This window comes from Hippocampus comes, unplaced genomic scaffold (assembly GCF_001891065.2).
Source record: "Hippocampus comes isolate QL1 unplaced genomic scaffold, H_comes_QL1_v1.1 scaffold62, whole genome shotgun sequence".
Classification (NCBI taxonomy): Eukaryota; Metazoa; Chordata; class Actinopteri; order Syngnathiformes; family Syngnathidae; genus Hippocampus; species Hippocampus comes.
The window spans coordinates 1,960,850-1,978,596 of NW_017806062.1; the positions used below are offsets into that span (position 1 = coordinate 1,960,850).

General features: G+C 43.4%; 2 protein-coding genes across 8 annotated transcripts in view; both read left to right on the plus strand.

Annotated features, from left to right (window-relative positions):
* LOC109529844 (ankyrin repeat domain-containing protein 7-like) overlaps positions 1-2,546 on the plus strand; it is a 5,237-nt gene extending 2,691 nt beyond the window's left edge. For 2 of the 5 annotated variants that reach the window (XM_019893338.1, XM_019893337.1), the window contains exons 2-6: positions 1,256-1,530; positions 1,623-1,737; positions 1,821-1,994; positions 2,089-2,195; positions 2,304-2,546. In XM_019893338.1, coding sequence (XP_019748897.1) covers positions 1,325-1,530; positions 1,623-1,737; positions 1,821-1,994; positions 2,089-2,195; positions 2,304-2,445 — 744 coding nt within the window. In that variant the 5' untranslated portion in view covers positions 1,256-1,324 and the 3' untranslated portion in view covers positions 2,446-2,546. Of the gene's footprint in view, positions 1-148; positions 309-1,255; positions 1,531-1,622; positions 1,738-1,820; positions 1,995-2,088; positions 2,196-2,303 lie in introns of those variants that run through there. The other 3 variants (XM_019893336.1, XM_019893334.1, XM_019893339.1) reach the window with 3 other exon arrangements.
* Positions 2,547-3,159: 613 nt separating this feature from the next.
* On the plus strand, positions 3,160-17,657 carry LOC109529822 (ankyrin repeat domain-containing protein 26-like). Of its 3 annotated transcripts, none has more exons than XM_019893290.1 (32): positions 3,160-3,646; positions 3,739-3,853; positions 3,937-4,110; positions 4,205-4,311; positions 4,420-4,557; positions 5,637-5,788; positions 7,392-7,474; positions 7,558-7,621; positions 7,693-7,737; positions 7,884-8,102; positions 8,236-8,322; positions 8,401-8,471; positions 8,746-9,243; positions 9,941-10,098; positions 10,253-10,840; positions 11,109-11,154; positions 11,268-11,370; positions 11,444-11,606; positions 11,758-11,815; positions 11,900-12,040; positions 13,091-13,442; positions 13,583-14,088; positions 14,194-14,346; positions 14,650-14,825; positions 14,941-15,034; positions 15,205-15,282; positions 15,379-15,513; positions 15,597-15,709; positions 15,914-15,986; positions 16,551-16,805; positions 17,168-17,216; positions 17,354-17,657. In XM_019893290.1, the coding sequence occupies exons 1-32, from the start codon at positions 3,441-3,443 to the stop codon at positions 17,449-17,451; spliced, it is 5,298 nt and encodes a 1,765-aa protein (XP_019748849.1). In that variant the 5' UTR covers positions 3,160-3,440; the 3' UTR covers positions 17,452-17,657. The 3 variants fall into 3 exon arrangements, with proteins under 3 accessions (XP_019748849.1, XP_019748850.1, XP_019748851.1); XM_019893291.1 differs by having other exon boundaries at positions 3,161-3,646; positions 17,171-17,216; XM_019893292.1 differs by lacking the exons at positions 3,160-3,646; positions 3,739-3,853 and having other exon boundaries at positions 4,052-4,110; positions 4,209-4,311.
* Positions 17,658-17,747: the final 90 nt, after the last annotated feature.

The following is a 17,747-nucleotide window of genomic DNA, read 5'->3' on the forward strand; positions in this document are numbered from 1 at the left end:
TACCTGACCGCCCCTAAAATTTTCTCAACGGATTTAGACGATTCACAAAAATGATCAATTTAAGAAATAAAACGGCGGATTTCCGCGGATCCGCGGAAAATTGCCATGTATGATCGTACTTCCGGGTGGCAAAAGCCCGTGCTTTGACGAAGTGATTGACAAACCAGAGTTGGTGGCTTTTATGATCATTTTAGCCTTCTTCTCCACCACTGTTGTTTGAATGTGTTCGGTGTCAGTCGGAAGATGTTACACGAAGTACATTGCTTCAAAGCCAGTCAGAACGCAGACCACAATTTACATTTAAACAGGTCAGTTTTTATTAAAGATTTATGGAAGCGTATTGCCGCCACAACCGAAAACATCACGTTTTTAAGATGCGTCGTTAATCACATAAATCGTTTCAACACTTAGCCTTATTTTTTTTTTCAAATATGTTAGGTATCGAATTACGGAAAGGTGGAACTCTCAATGTGGAGTAAAATACGTTCACACTTATTTGCAAGTGAACGTACTTGGTGGCTAAATGCTCCAAACGTAGCATTTTCCGCGTGCCACGGGATATGGAGTTGCGCATGCGCGGGTAAAACGCAGCATTTTCCAATGCCACGGGGTATTGAGCTGCGCATGTGAGGGTAAAAAAAAAATTACAAGGATCTTTATTTTCTTGATGATACAAGTTTAATCAGAATGGTATATTTGTATAGTGTGTGTACTGTGGTGGTGGGGCATACCCTATTGACCGTATATGCTAATTCCTTCCGCATTCACAGACCCTGAGGCATTATGGGAACCAATCCTCTACGGAAATCATGTAATGGAGACAGAATAACACCATAACATTACGAGTCAGTTTGATGTTACAGGTATATGTAAAAATGAAACGAGAATTTAAACCTAAATACATAGGTGAAAACTCAAACATTTCAAAATGATTAAACATAAATGTATTGTAGTTAAAAGTTGAATACAACTGAACTGCACTTAAAAATGCACTGTAGTGGATTTAGAAAAGTTGAAGCCTCTGTGACATTACTGTATTGGTAATTTGACCTTAATTCATTGATTCTGATGCATACCGCTAGAGGGACACGATGTAACATTATTAGTACTCGAGTCGTGAAAGACGTATGAGTACAGTATCACTTAGCTAGATAGACCCATCAGTTTCACATTTCTGCGTATTTAATTTATCAATGTCAAAACTACTGGAAATGCGGTTACCAAGATTTAATAGCATTGCATGACTTCTTTTCAGGAATAAGGAGTTTTGCCATCGCTGATCATTTTTCATCAATTAAGTTGCTGTGCTACTGCTGAGGTGAAGATGAAGAAATTATTTGCCAACTTCTCCAACAAGATGCGAGCACCAAGTAGTGCACCAGACAGCGGTGGTCCAACCACTGCTGGCTACAAGGTGAAAAAAAGGAAGATGGAAAATTTGCACAAGGCTGCCTGGATGGGTGATGTGGGCAAGCTGCGATGGCATGCCATGTGCAATAATGACGTTAATAAGGTTGACAAGCACAATAGGTAAGTGAGTACCAAAAAAACGACGTCACAGATATAGATAAATGTGGTCAGAAAAACTCCTGCTTGGCAGAAACATTCTCACGCATTCACAGAACTGCGCTTCACCTGGCTTGTGCCAACGGACATGCTGGGGTGGTGGATTTCCTCCTCAGTAAACAAGCCAAGATCAATCTATTCGACAGCCAAAAGAGGACCGCCTTGATGAAGGTGAGCTGAGACCCCAAGACAATTTCATTCCCGATGCATTTTGATTGTCACCAGTGGCTGTCGATTTATCTTCATGCTTTCAGGCGGTGCAATGCCAGAATGATCTGTGTGTGAACATTCTGCTGGAGAACAAAGCTGATCCCGACCTGATGGACGCAGATGGAAACACAGCCCTACATTTGGCCGCCAAAATCCCGTCACTCTCCTGCGTCATCATGCTCGTGAAGAAGGACGCTGACCTGAATGTGAAAAATCTGGTGATTCTCTCCTCGTCCATTCCAAACACACGTGACATTAAAATGCAGCATACTTTGCGTGAGTAAGTCCGATGACTGTGATTTCATTTTGAAGAAAGGCCTTTCACCCTTGACTATGGCAGTCCGTGGAGACCACATTGCAGTGACCGAGTTTCTCTTGAGGAAAGGCGCTGATGTTAATATTTTAGACAAACACCAAAGGTTGGAGCAAAACGATGACACACAAATCCATCCTGTAATTTAAGAAAATCTCAACATGTTAAAAGTGGTTACTTTGTTTGTGCACCGGTCCCTAAAATAAACTTACAGGTCACCATTAATGATCGCTGCAGCCAATGGACAAATGGACATGGTACGAATGCTCTTATTGTTTAAAGCCGATTTTACACTGATGGATAACAAAGGACTATCGGCTGAGGACCACGCTGTGGCGAATGGCCATCGACCGTAAGTTCGTGTTCTTGTCCTTACTCACATTTTTCAAGACATATTTTCTTCCAATCTCATTTACAGTGGAACAACTTCATTTTAAGGTTATTTAGTGTAGAACCGAGCCCAATTTAAAAAAAAAAATTGATTTTACACTGATGGATAACAAAGGACTATCGGCTGAGGACCACGCTGTGGCGAATGGCCATCGACCGTAAGTTCGTGTTCTTGTCCTTACTCACATTTTTCAAGACATATTTTCTTCCAATCTCATTTACAGTGGAACAACTTCATTTTAAGGTTATTTAGTGTAGAACCGAGCCCAATTTAAAAAAAATTACAAGGATCTTTATTTTCTTGATGATACAAGTTTAATCAGAATGGTATATTTGTATAGTGTGTGTACTGTGGTGGTGGGGCATACCCTATTGACCGTATATGCTAATTCCTTCCGCATTCACAGACCCTGAGGCATTATGGGAACCAATCCTCTACGGAAATCATGTAATGGAGACAGAATAACACCATAACATTACGAGTCAGTTTGATGTTACAGGTATATGTAAAAATGAAACGAGAATTTAAACCTAAATACATAGGTGAAAACTCAAACATTTCAAAATGATTAAACATAAATGTATTGTAGTTAAAAGTTGAATACAACTGAACTGCACTTAAAAATGCACTGTAGTGGATTTAGAAAAGTTGAAGCCTCTGTGACATTACTGTATTGGTAATTTGACCTTAATTCATTGATTCTGATGCATACCGCTAGAGGGACACGATGTAACATTATTAGTACTCGAGTCGTGAAAGACGTATGAGTACAGTATCACTTAGCTAGATAGACCCATCAGTTTCACATTTCTGCGTATTTAATTTATCAATGTCAAAACTACTGGAAATGCGGTTACCAAGATTTAATAGCATTGCATGACTTCTTTTCAGGAATAAGGAGTTTTGCCATCGCTGATCATTTTTCATCAATTAAGTTGCTGTGCTACTGCTGAGGTGAAGATGAAGAAATTATTTGCCAACTTCTCCAACAAGATGCGAGCACCAAGTAGTGCACCAGACAGCGGTGGTCCAACCACTGCTGGCTACAAGGTGAAAAAAAGGAAGATGGAAAATTTGCACAAGGCTGCCTGGATGGGTGATGTGGGCAAGCTGCGATGGCATGCCATGTGCAATAATGACGTTAATAAGGTTGACAAGCACAATAGGTAAGTGAGTACCAAAAAAACGACGTCACAGATATAGATAAATGTGGTCAGAAAAACTCCTGCTTGGCAGAAACATTCTCACGCATTCACAGAACTGCGCTTCACCTGGCTTGTGCCAACGGACATGCTGGGGTGGTGGATTTCCTCCTCAGTAAACAAGCCAAGATCAATCTATTCGACAGCCAAAAGAGGACCGCCTTGATGAAGGTGAGCTGAGACCCCAAGACAATTTCATTCCCGATGCATTTTGATTGTCACCAGTGGCTGTCGATTTATCTTCATGCTTTCAGGCGGTGCAATGCCAGAATGATCTGTGTGTGAACATTCTGCTGGAGAACAAAGCTGATCCCGACCTGATGGACGCAGATGGAAACACAGCCCTACATTTGGCCGCCAAAATCCCGTCACTCTCCTGCGTCATCATGCTCGTGAAGAAGGACGCTGACCTGAATGTGAAAAATCTGGTGATTCTCTCCTCGTCCATTCCAAACACACGTGACATTAAAATGCAGCATACTTTGCGTGAGTAAGTCCGATGACTGTGATTTCATTTTGAAGAAAGGCCTTTCACCCTTGACTATGGCAGTCCGTGGAGACCACATTGCAGTGACCGAGTTTCTCTTGAGGAAAGGCGCTGATGTTAATATTTTAGACAAACACCAAAGGTTGGAGCAAAACGATGACACACAAATCCATCCTGTAATTTAAGAAAATCTCAACATGTTAAAAGTGGTTACTTTGTTTGTGCACCGGTCCCTAAAATAAACTTACAGGTCACCATTAATGATCGCTGCAGCCAATGGACAAATGGACATGGTACGAATGCTCTTATTGTTTAAAGCCGATTTTACACTGATGGATAACAAAGGACTATCGGCTGAGGACCACGCTGTGGCGAATGGCCATCGACCGTAAGTTCGTGTTCTTGTCCTTACTCACATTTTTCAAGACATATTTTCTTCCAATCTCATTTACAGTGGAACAACTTCATTTTAAGGTTATTTAGTGTAGAACCGAGCCCAATTTAAAAAAAAAAAATAGTGCAGTTTGATTTTACTATGGTGCCTTGAGATACAAGTTTAATGTGTTCCGTGATCACACTTGTAACTCAAAACACTCATATCTCAAATCATCTTGCCCCATTGAAATGAATGGAAGTGCCGTTAATTGGTCCCACTTGCCCAACAACAAAAAATGTTTGTAATGTGGTTTTAATAACAGAAAACAATCATGGTATTGTTCTACAATACATGCAAAAATACAGTAATGACATAATTCAATGGAATGTAAAAAAGAAAATCATGTTTGCCGCATTATTTGCTTGAGTGCAATGGCCATGGTGCTGCTCTTTCTCATGTGCTTGCCTTGACCTTTTCGGGCCAGTAAAATGTAGTTTTGTTCCGTGGTTGTTATAAAAAGACAATGTCATTCTCTGTTTTATGTTTAATTTGACAGTAAACTTGAACTGGGAGCATCAATAAACCGCCTGAAGCCTCTTATTTGAAGAATTGTTCACTATCTGCCAAACTGCTGCTTGTTTAAGTGAGTTGAATTGAGTTCACTGAAACCATACAGCACTTGTGTCTCAAGATTTTTTATGCAAGTCAAGGCAAAAAAACAAAACAAAATTGACCAAACAACTGCTCGTATCTCCAAACACTCGTAAGTTGGGTCGCTGCTATCTCAAGGCACAACTGCACAATATTTTAGTTTTATTATGCAGCGGTTAACTTACTTTTACACTTGTTTGACGGTCAATGAATGCTAAAATGTTGCTAAAAACATGACTTGTAGCTTTTCTTTGACCCACATTGTTTTCTATGGGAAATTTTTAACCTGAATTGGAACAAATCGGAACTCGACTAGCCTGTGTTGGGTTCACCCTCAGCAGTTCCACTGTGTTAGTCTGTGTGTTGTTGAACCTCTTCTCCTGCTAGGCATTTAGGACCCAAAACAAGGTGACAATGTCAGTTCCGTGACTCTGTTATAGCTGTGCCTTCCTTATTACTGAGCACGGAACCAAAAGGAACCAGGCGCTCTCCCGGGCTCCTGCAGCTGTATGTGATGAGACCATCAAATTCGAGCCGGATCACCCAAACGAAGCCCTCGAAGCTTGGGAAGGACCATCCACTAGCAAAGATGGTGATGCTTTTACATGACCTTACATTACTAAATTCCTTGTGCATCATCACTTAGTTTGAACTGGAGTGTTTGTCACACAGATGTGTTGTGTTTACAAAAGCAGTAAAAGTTTTTAAGAATTAAAAGGCAAACTACCAATCGATCGCGTTCCGTGACACGTCATCAAAAGCTGCGAGCACATAATTAGTGTAAAAGAACGACAGATTTACGTGTTTGATCGGTTTTGTTTGTTGCAGTTTGAAGTTTTGCTATTTTAGTAATTTCAGAAAATATCAAAACGCCGAGCTGTTGTGTTTACGGTTGTACAAATCGAAGTGGAAATGGGATAACATTTTTCTGAATTCCAAAAGGAAATCGGCCGTTTCAAAAACACTGGGAGAGCCTGTGGCCGCAGGCTATTAAACGTACAGACTGGAACGCGGACATCAGGAATGGCCGCGTTTGCGTTGCTCATTTCATTTCTGGTTAATTATCATGGCCATTCTGTTTCACCTAACCCCTATTTATGGAAATGTTGAACAAGTGGGCCGCAATTGTGTAATAGTGGCAAGGTGTGTTTGTTACAACTACTGCTAGCTTTGCTAGTTCGTAACTGGTAACTAACAAATTTTTCTCAGAGCTTCTGTTCACATTCGCTCCTAGAAACAAAAGCTCTTAATTCGTGATCATTACTGTTTGCGATGTTTATGGTAGCCGTTTTCGCTGTGCACCTTAGAACACAGCAACGTAAAAGTGTCTAGCTGCTGATGTTTAGCTTAGCTGATGTGTTGGTGTGTGGCAGTTGACTCGTTTCCGACGTTTTACGTGAGGCCATTTTCGTGCGATCATGTCGCGCAGGTCTGTTTTGCCCTTCCTTGCAGAAAAAAATGTGCCGCGGGTTGTTAATTTTATGTGTCTATTTTAAAAATATGATGTACACTGGAATCTCCTCCGTAGACTCCTTTTCAATTTGATAATTGTCATGCAGTATTTTATTTTATTGATGTTAATCGCCGGCACGACGGGATAACTCAAACCGTCAAATCGTATCGAAAGCTAGCTTGCTTTTTTCATATCGGCCTACAGACTTAAATTTGAGGTATATAGGGATACGCCGTAGACGTTTCATCAAATTTATTTGCCGCAGAAGAAAATGATACGGTGGCAAAATTTGTGTCGCCTAACGGTGGTGAGGGGGTGGGGAAGTTGGTGGCACGGGAGCTGTCCACCGCGATGAGCCAGCCATTCGTTGCGACGATACTGTGGGTACCCGTTTGCCAAAAAAAAAAACAGGCAGACGGGTCTCGCACTGCAAAGGTGGATTTTATGACAGTTAAAATTGATGTGTTCATTGCCACATATCACATATTTGAAAGCATCCAAAGACTCCTGTAAAAACTGCGCGTCTCCACTCGCAGGATAGCGAGCCAATGGACACCGGGCCACTTTCAAACGTCTTCCTCTCACTCTGTAATCCCAAAAGGATCAGAAAGTTCCTTTCCATGTGATTATGTCAGCTTTTCTGCACCAACAAATCACGATGACGTCATATTTGCTAAGAAAGCTGGAAAGGGGTTTGTAGAAAGGGCAATGTAGACCTTAATGCTTTTGATTTGTTTAACAGGTATCTTTTCACCGATTGCTGAACTTGTTGATGCAAGAGCTGAGCATTGTATAAATGAGGAACTTCGGATTCAACCAAAAGAGGTAAGCCCTAACATAAGAATACAGGCTAACAACAGCCGAAAGGATTTAAAAAAAATTAAATTCCACCACCTCCCCTTCAATAGACTGACCTGAACAAATGGGGGCTGCTTTTAAGCAAATGTGAAGAAGAAAGCCTCGAAAAGCTTGGTAAGTCTGTTTGATTTTTATTTCCTGGCATGTGTCATTGTCTTTAACATCCTACTTGGTTTGGTTGACAGAACTTATGGAAGAGCTAGGTCTTGGACAATTTGACTGTAACGAAGGTAACTCTTAGAAATGTAAAATTGCAGCCCTAGTTGAAACACAAACAATTGTTTCAGTGGTTGCCCCACCAACAGCCAAATCCATCGCACGTTTCATCATTAAATGCCACACCTTGTGCCTGTGTTTCTTTGCACTTGAAAATCAGAGATGGATAAATCTAGCAATACCGGTCATGGAAATCTGCCTGCATGCAAAGAGGAATTTCAGCCCAGTCCATCTCTGAAAGAAGAGGTGGTTTATGTGTCTCCAAAAGTGCCCTTTGCTCTGCCAGTAACAATCAGCCCCGACGACACAAAGGTTGTCGCATCTCCTACTTCACCTGCACATCTCCATTCCCCAAATGTGATTCTTCAAGAGAGCGACGGTAAAACTCAACAGGCCTTTCTTTTGTTTCCTGATTTGCACTTCACTATTAAATGTGCACACCATTAAAACAGGCCACCAGTACAGGCTTGTCTTTTTTAATTGACTGTTGTCATTCAATTGCACTTCTTCAGAATCAGATTGGGATGAAGACAGTTTGATTTCATTTTGTAATGAGACCAAAACAGACAAACAGCAGCTTCGGGAAGCACTTAGAGGAGGTAAAAACACTCGCCATTTCTTGGCCGTCTGAGTAGTGAGTGCATGGTCTCGATGTAAAGGTCTCACCTCTCCTTAAGGCGGCAACGAAGTCTCAACACTGGAAAGTGACGGCAAAAATATTTTTTCTTCTGACAAGCTACACCAACAGGTGATCACGTCACCAACACACAAGTCTATTTTGAGTGCTGCGTGAGGCACATGAAATGCTATACATCATTGTCAAAAAGTTGTTGTTTTTAAGGATACAATCTTGTCACCCAGTGCACTTCTCAAGCCCACATGTGATATGTATTCTGAACCAATCTTAAGATCGTATCAAGTTGTATCCATGTATGAAATGAATTTTGCAGACATATTTTATGCATGAAGGTAAAAGCTTTCTTTTCCTGGTCCGTCTTGTTTTGCCACCCCCACCTTATAAGGAGGCAGCTCTACGTGGGATCTGCAATGAGAAACTTAGTGAAGAAGAAGAAGAGGAGGAGGAGAAATCCATCTTAAGTAATGTTGTTCAAAGTTTTAGGGGGATGTTCAATGTACTGTCCAAATCAGTAAGCATTCATGAAGAAAAGCAGGGTGACGCCACCTCGCCCTATGAAGAGTCAAGCGATGAAGAGGATGTGCAGTCACTTCGGTCAGTTCATCTACCCCACCATTGGCTGTCTGGATCAGAAGACTTTGTAGTGGAATCCTCCGGTAGGGCCCTGGAAGATGAGAAGATACCAGACTGTCAGTTGCCCGGTAGTGAGATCATCATGCTTCGGGAAGTAGAAGCACCACCCCGGAGTGAGACTCCAGAGTCGCTCACCAAGAAGAAGGAGAGCAGTGTCGACTTTGCCACCACAGGTTTCCCTGCTGGTCACGACACAGCCGACGACACCAAAGTTGGGCCTTTTCACAGCATTCAGTTAGAAGAACCTGAGGTAAGGTTGATATTCCCTTTACAGTGGTGCGTTATGATATGAGTTGGCTTCCATAGGTCAAAACATTTGTATCTCAAATCATCTGTCCCCATTGAAATGAGTGGAAATGCCTTTAATCTGTTCCCCCTCCCTCCAAAAACCCAAAAGATTTCTCTGTTTTCCCATTTGTCTCTGAATATCCGTTGCTCAAAGGGTTCGAAAATTGCAACTATCAATACAAACCGTTAGCATGAAAATGATTTGTTAGCATTAAGATAGCGGCTCATTCTTCAGGCACTGTCTGGTTGTTTTAAATACACAATGTGTAATTGTCTCTGTGATTGGCTGGCAACCAGTTCAGAGTGTACCCCGCCTACTGCCCAAAGACTGCTGGGATAGGCTGCAGCATGCCCGCGACCGTCGTGAGGATAAGTGGCTCGGGTATTGGATGGTGGATTTATGTAATTGTCCTTTTTTATGTTTAGTTTGACTAAGTGGGAGTGGCATGAAACGGCTTGAAGCCTGTCTTTGTGTCTCACGTGACCACCGTAGTAGTAGACGCTGTTGCCTTCCATCCATACACTGGAGCTGTGTCGTCCATGTGATAAATTTACTCCAGAGGTTGCAAGTCATCAATGTCAAAGTATTCAATAGATACAAAACAGGCCCAAACACCATCCCAAACCGTCTTCTCTTTACTGCTACGTCTTATTTTCAGGTGGCCCACGAGACTCCTTTGACAATGGCGAATCTCAGTGCTCCCTCTGACGCAGGTGGAAGGGCATCAGAGGGGCCTACAAATGAGCAACCTGAGACCAGGTTAGCCGATCGAACTGAACCCTCTCCACAAGTAGAGAAAGCTGTCACCTCTCAGAGGTATGCACCATTTTGCATGTGCCCCTTTCACATTAGACTTGATTTCCCTCCATGTTTACAATGATTTATACATCTGCCGAGTGCAAAAAAGTGTGAGGTTTTGTACGTGCGATATGTTAAAAAACGATTATTGACTTATCTATTCGGGCGGCAGCGTGGAGTCGCAACTCACACATGAGCTGTCCTTGGACATCAGACTCGATGGCCAGGTAGAAGAATCACAACTCGAACATCAGGTGTCCTTGAACATCAGACCCGATGGCCTGGCAGAAGAATCACAACTCGCACATCAGCTGTCCTTGAGCATCAGATCCGATGGCCTGGCAGAAGAGTCACAACTCACACATCAGCTGTCCTTGAACATCAGACCCGATGGCCTGGCGGAAGAATCACAACTCACACATCAGTTGTCCTTGAACATCAGACCCGATGGCCTGGCAGAAGAATCACAACTCGCACATCAGCTGTCCTTGAGCATCAGATCCGATGGCCTGGCAGAAGAGTCACAACTCACACATCAGCTGTCCTTGAACATCAGACCCGATGGCCATCCAGAGGAATCACAACTCGCACATCAGCTCACCTTTGACATCAGACCCGATGGCCAGGCAGAGGGCAGCTCCCAGCTGACTGTGGTTAGCGAAGCACGTGGCATCCGAGTCTTTCAGAGCAACGGTGGAATCTGCAGGGATCTCTTTGGGTTTGACGGCACCTTAAGCGATCTGTCGGAAGATGACAGAAGGTATTTGTGCCCCCATGCGTTGTCTATGAATGTATTTGTTACACTGGATGTATATGTTCAGACAAACACAACTATGTCATAAAAAAAAATATATATATATATATTTGTACATTTTTTTTAAACCGACATGGAAACCATGTTTTTAGAAGTATGTTTTTACGGGACAGTGAGACATTATGCCAGTTCACGATGCCGTTTAAACAAAGTCATTTGCGAGGCAAAGTGCCACTTCTGCAGTAGCCGCTATTTTTCTGTTTGTCGACGCCAGGTGGCAATCGGCGGAATTTCTGAAAAGAACACCAAGCACTCTCACGGTAAGTTCTCAAGTGTTCAAAAGATGTCATTATTTTTCGCTGTCCCATAGGTCTGTTTTTAGGCCAAAGTTCCAAGTGTGTGAATGGCATGCATGCCCTTTTTCTTTCATCAGACCACTGAAGATGACGAGATATCCAAAGATACCGATGATGCCGGCATTTCAGAAGACTCCGACATTGCCCTCCACGTTCGGAAACTGGATGCAGTCACCACAGGTACTGTGAATTGGAAAGCCAAATGACGTTTTACTCCTCTATTTCTGGTATGTACCATGTTGATGTTCCTCAGACTCCAGGAGTAAGAAGAATCTGTGGGACTTCGATGAGCGCTACTTGCTGAAAGCAAATGGTCATCATAGCGCTTTAAGAGAGAGGCTGAGACAACTGGAAATTGCAAATCCTGTCTTGGAGCAAATCAACATGGAGTTGACAGCTGATGTCACAAACCTCACGTAACAACTGCTTCGTTTTCTCTTCACGAAGTGTATTCTGCCCGAAATGAAATGCTATCTTTCGCCTAAATGCAGTACCTTTGATTTCAACAATAGCCTTTTGTGAAATTAATTGGCGGCATTGACTTATGGACATATTTGCTCATCACAGAGTTCAGCTGACAACGGCCATGAAGACCATCGTGTCGAAGGAAAGTGTCATTAAGAAGGTGAGAAATAGCCGCATGGATGGGTAGTTTTGTTTTTGTTTTTTGTTTTGTTTTGACTTTTTTTTACGTTTTTCATGTGCCCAGCTTGAGGAGGATCGGAATCAGGCCGAAAAGCTTTTGGCGCAGAATCATAACACGCTGAATGCACTCCATCAGAAGGTCAACAGTCAACAGATCAAGCAGAAAGAGACGGAAGAGGAGTGCAAAAGGAGTAAAAGTAACGAGGTAATTGTCACCTCATTTAAATGTGTCTGAATAATTGGGAATTTCTCCATTGCGAGACTAATAAAGGTTTTTCTTATCTTATCTTCTCTTATAAACTGTTCTGAAATTGCCTCACAGTCCCAAGTTTATTAGGATCCTCGTTGGTTTTCACCAAGGTGAAGACACTTCTTTTTAGATTGAAATAAACGAACAACAATAACCACAACGATCAATCAATTCATGAACTACATCAAGAGTTTTTATTTTCATAGTCAACTGGCGGACATGAACATCACATTTCTACTAATTGTGGCTTGTTTTGATTCCTTTTGGAATCTCTGTTTATTATCTGTCCTGCCAATAGGTTACTACTCTCTACAGTCCATTACCGTCCTCTTCGTGCATTTGTTCTGGGTAGAAGCCAAATAAAGTGCACCTCGATAGCTTGCCGTGTGCCAGAGTTTTGTCTAGCATTTGTTGGTTTCAGCTTTAACAGAAAATTATCTGCAATAATAAACGGAAATGTCACAAGACTACCTGCCAATCTTTGAAAACATCATCCATCCCAGCCACTTGCATCCACCCAACATTTCTTTCTCTTGTGCAGAACTACTGTGGTTCTGCGCCATTTGAAGTTTGTCCACAGTTTGTTTTTGAGCAGTAGTTGAGACAAGACAAAAGTAAAGACTGCAATATAAGTTTGACCATTGAGACAGAGTGGGACGTAATATAATCATGCCTATCATGTCAAAGCTATAAGGCATACGGAGCTGCATTAAGTTTTGTTTGAGCGACAGATTAGTATTAGCCCCAGAAAGTTAGCTTTTGATATGTGGTACAGACAGGATTTTTTACTTTTGAGAGTGTGTGGCGACTTTTAATGAGACAGGACAGTCTCCTCAAAGCAGGTAGACGTTTGCCTTGCGTCAAGGCGTCAAACTTACGGTTATTCTTCATCCTTGAGCTGTTTTGACGACACACAGACATATTAAGACACCAGGAAAGAACTTTCAAACTTTATGAAAACATGCACGATACGTCTCCTGTAAGTGCAACTCTCTTAACTTTCAGGAGCAACTGAGAACCGAACTTGAGGTCTTACAGACCGACAGCAGCACCAAACAGAGAGACCTCGCCGAGGAGAATGAGGACCTCAAGGACCAGGTCGAAAATCTTCGGCACGAGCTCAGCCTTGTACAGCACAATGAGAACCAAAATGCCATGGACTGGAACAATACGATTACCTTATTAAAGTATGAGCTCAAACTAGCGACTGACCGCCTGGAGATGGAGCAACAGGCCCACAACACCTTAGCGGCTGAGGCTCAGTTGACCCACAGCCGCCTGATTGAGGCTGAGCGAGCTCGGTCGGAAATGGAGAAAGCTCTGCTTCAAGAGAAGGATGAACACCAGCGCCTTGCGAGTCAGTTTTTGCGCCTCTGCTCTTGCGGCGGGTCGACTTGTCTTATTAACTCATTCAGTACCAGCCAATTCTGGACCAAGTCTGAAAAGACGTTTAAAGACGTCTTTGGGAGTGAATGAGTTAAGTTTGTTTCTTTCCAGGCGAAGTATCCTGTCACCGCGAAGCCGTCAACAAACTGTCCCTGAAGCTGTCCAAGATGAAGGCACACGCAAACACTATGGAGAGCGATGCACGTCGATACGAGGCCCAGATGGTCGAGAAGACCATGCAGCTGAACAGCTTGCAGCGCGAGAGCGAGCAGACAGCGTTGCACGTTAAGGAGCTGGAAGCCGCTCTGCAGGCCGAGAAGGAGCTGGCTGCTCGAGCTGCATCGCGCCAAGAGAGCACTCAGGAGCAGCTAAACCAATTTCAGAACGAAGCCACGTTGCTGCGGCAGCGGCTGGAGGAGGCGCAAAGCAAAGCCGTTGCAAATGAGAATGCTTTGACAGAAGCCCAAAAGAGTTTCAATGACACGTCGTTTAAGGTTCGCGCCGATTGCGAGGAAAGGGTGCAACAAGCGCAGGTGGGGCTCAAGGAGCTCAACTGGAAGGTGACTGAACTCGAAACTCTCGTTCGTAAACTAGAGCGGGAGAAAACGGAGAGACAGGTAAGATCAGTAGTGGATAAAAGGAGCGAGCAACTTTTTTTGTGTGTGTAAATGACCTGATGCAGTAATTCTGACTTTGTCTGGAATTTGTTTCTGGGGTCACAGACTTGTCAGAGGCAGCTGCAGCAGGAGTTGGATGACTCATTAAAGAAGCTCTCAAAGTGTGAAGCTTCTTTGGAATTCAGCACACGGTATCGCACCGATTTGGAAGAGGAGAAAACGCGGCTCCTCCATGACATTGAAAAGCTTAAAGGAAAGGTAAAGCAAGTTTGCCGGATTTGTCTGTGTAGCTGCATCACTTGCCAAACGTTGAAGTGCTAGGATGCAAAAATCACAACTTCCTCTGTATAGAAGCTGCCATTATGTGTGTGTGTGGTGGGGGGTACACTTTCTCTGTATAGAAGCTGGCATTGTGGGGTGGTGGGGGGTTGCTTGAGACAGCGGAATCGCAGCTCATTGGGCATGAGCGGGCCCAGAAAGCAAACAGAATTCTTGGAAACAAGACAGCTGCAAATGGAAGTTGAAACAGTTTGCTGAAAATGCCCCTCGGTTAAAATTTAGCTGCAGGAAAGGGAAGCCCAATGCATTCAAGCCGAGAAGCAAATGATGGAGCGAGCAAGTCTTTTGGACGAAAGAGAAAAAGAACTGAGCATTGCAGCGCGGAAACAGAAGGAAGCTCAGGCTGCTGCGGACGCCTCCAACGATATCACCAAACGGCTTGAGGAGGATGTGCAAAGGTAAACCGGGCACACCAACAACACACAACCCGCCCGGTGACGGATGGGTCAATGAAACGACCGTCCTTGTATGTTTTATTGACCCAAAATGTCACGTCACCGTCTGCGACATTAGACTGGAGCTCAACAACATCAGGCTGGAGGCTTCTGCGAAGCAACACGCCAACAAATTTGATGCACTTCAGAAGGCGGCCCAGGAAGACGCAAGGGTGAGTGCTCGATGCGTGCGTTCTTTTCTCGGCGTCAGCCCCCAACAGGATGCGTCTTCATCCTCAATTCCTGGTTATGGGGAGCAAGAATATACTTTTTAAATCCCACAGAAAAACTAAAATATAACCTGTGTATTGTGAAAAAAAAACAAAACGAAAAAAATCTGTAGATGAGGGCTCAACTGGAGGACTTGGTGACAAATCTTCAAAGCCGGAAGCTTACGCTGGAGGACCAACTCAGCAAAGAGGTGAGCAGCACTTTGGTCACCCTTATTGAACATAGAAATGTTTCAAATGGAATAGAACTGATATCGTAGAAATGTTTTTGTGGTTCTTCTGCTCAGGTGCAAAAGCACAGCGTGTTGTCCAACAGCGCCCAGGACACCCAACTCATGTGGGAAGAGGAACTGAAGAGCCGCTCCAAGTTAGGACTGCGTCTAGCGGAGCTCGAAAAGGAAAAAAATGAAATCCACACCCAGGTGGGCGCGAAATTGCGTTTGGATCCACTTGAGGATTGTGAGACATGCTCATTGCCAGGTGGGTTGAACACGTTGTCTTTCAGGTGGAAATGGAGAAAAAGAAAGCAGAGGAATTAGCTGAGCAAAAAAGGGCCACAGACTGTCGTCTGGAACAGGAAATGAAGAGAAATTCAGAGATTCAAAAGGAATCGTACAGGTGATTGCAAAGCTCGGCTTCACACTTGTCAGAGATAAACCTTTTGAACATCCATGTTGGATTGCCAGCATCGGTTTGGTTTGTGAATTACTTCAATTGTCATTTGGGTTTGGTGGCTCTGTTATCTCGCTATAAAAATACTTCTTGAGGAAGAGTGTCTGTATTCACTTGATTCAATGATCTGTACTTCACTCCTGCAATTAGGCTACAATCGATTGCTAAAATGGCTAAGAGGAAACTGCAGGATCAGCATATGACTGGAGCGGACAAAGAAAAGGTTTGTCCCACTACTGCAGCGTTTATAGTGATAAACCTGCTCATATACGTATATGATAGCGCTACATGAATAAAGTTGTATTGTAATGTCTTGTATATATTATTATATTACATATTAATTATCAAAGGCAGCACGGTGGGTGACTGGTTAGCATGTCGACCTCACAGTGCAGAGGTTGCAGGGTTCAATTCCGGCTGCGGCCTTCCTGTATGGTGATTGCATGTTCTCGCCGCGCCCGTGTGGGTTTTCTCCGGGTACTTCGATTTCCACCCACATTCCAAAAACATGCATGGCAGGCTGATTGCACACTCCGAATTGTCCCTAGGTGTGATTGTGAGCGCAAATGGTTGTTCGTCTTACGTGTGCCCTGCGATTGACTGGCAACCAGTTCAGGGTGCCTGAATGGGCTGTCCAAAACACGAACGGCTCATAAATGTATAAATACAAATGAATCACACAAAAATGGACAAACGCGTTCTTGACAGGACAGCGACGATATCTCGAAATGGCATAGCTTGGAGTGCGTTTCATTGTTGACAGTCTTTTTTTTTAAATTTTGTTCAGTTAAGTCGCCAGGTGAACGAACTTCAGGCGGAGCTGGAGAAGGAAGTGTCCTCCCGCAGCCAGTTGGAGAGGACCAAGAGGCAGCTGGAGGAGGAGTTGCTGAGTCTGAGACGGAGCCAAGGACCCCCCTTGGACGGAGGCTGCCTAGCTTCGGCAGCCAACGCAATGGGTCTCCAATACAGATGCCACTGCTGCAAAGCCCTCAGTCCTGTGAACGAAGGACCGAGCTACAGTGTGGAGGACTACCTGGCCAAGGTTGGTGAAGACAGTGTGTCCAAACTTTGCACTGGTTATGTATATATTGCCATTTTAATATCCAATTGGTTTCACTTCCTCTTTAGCCCAACATTAGTGACTTTTTCATTGATGGTGTGTCTTTGCAGCGGGGGACTTAGCAGTAATACTGCAGTGTTGGTCGCTCAACTTCTTTCGATTTTATAGATGGTCATTTTTCTTTCATGTTATGTGATGAAATTGCGCAGTTTAAAATGGCAGGCTCTTTGCCGCTCGTTAGAATGACGAGTCGCTGCAAAACAGAAGTAGTTTATTTTCATGGGTATACTGTTGACGATTGACTATGTGGCCATGATTATTGATTCCATTCTGTTGTATCTCTGCAGATGCGGCAAGACCTGGACGAAGCCATGTCAAGAGAATTAGCCAATCGTGAGTACACCTATAAAGCATTAGAACCGCCGCCGATGACAATGTGATTCGTCGGCGCCTTTCTGAACATTCAAGAACCAACCGCCTTATGAAGAAGAATATAGAAAATGTAACAAAGGTGCGTTGTCCTTCCGCAGCTTCTGTGAAACTGGACATGTCTTCGGCCTGTGTGTCACCTGTGAGTAGAGCAAGGCAACAGTATGCGAATGTACTGAAGAAGAACCATGAGGTATAACCAGTTTGGAGCAAGACACCACAATGGACGATCTGAGGAGGTGGTGGTTTGGTTAAAATGCCACCTCAACCCAACTTAGTCCAACTGCTTCTGGATGGTGTTAGGTCACCGTAGTAATAGTACATTGACTGTATTAGAAGACTACATCTACTCCTTTGAAATGAGCATTTTCTAAGTGACATCAAGTTTGAAACTAAACTTAAAAAGAACAGCAATACCAAAAAAATGTCTCAAGTCTCAACATTTATTGGATTCACATTTTCTTTCTGATCTAGATTGTCAATGGGTGTAACGCA

Excerpts from the sequence above, each read along its gene's own strand:
- LOC109529822 (XM_019893290.1), top strand. The coding sequence starts at position 3,441 with ATGAAGAAATTATTTGCCAACTTCTCCAACAAGATGCGAGCACCAAGT. Across the intron at positions 4,558-5,636 it reads GTGGCGAATGGCCATCGACC|CTGTGCCTTCCTTATTACTG; the intron begins GTAAGTTCGTGT and ends ACTCTGTTATAG. Across the intron at positions 12,041-13,090 it reads AAAGGAGTAAAAGTAACGAG|GAGCAACTGAGAACCGAACT; the intron begins GTAATTGTCACC and ends CTTAACTTTCAG.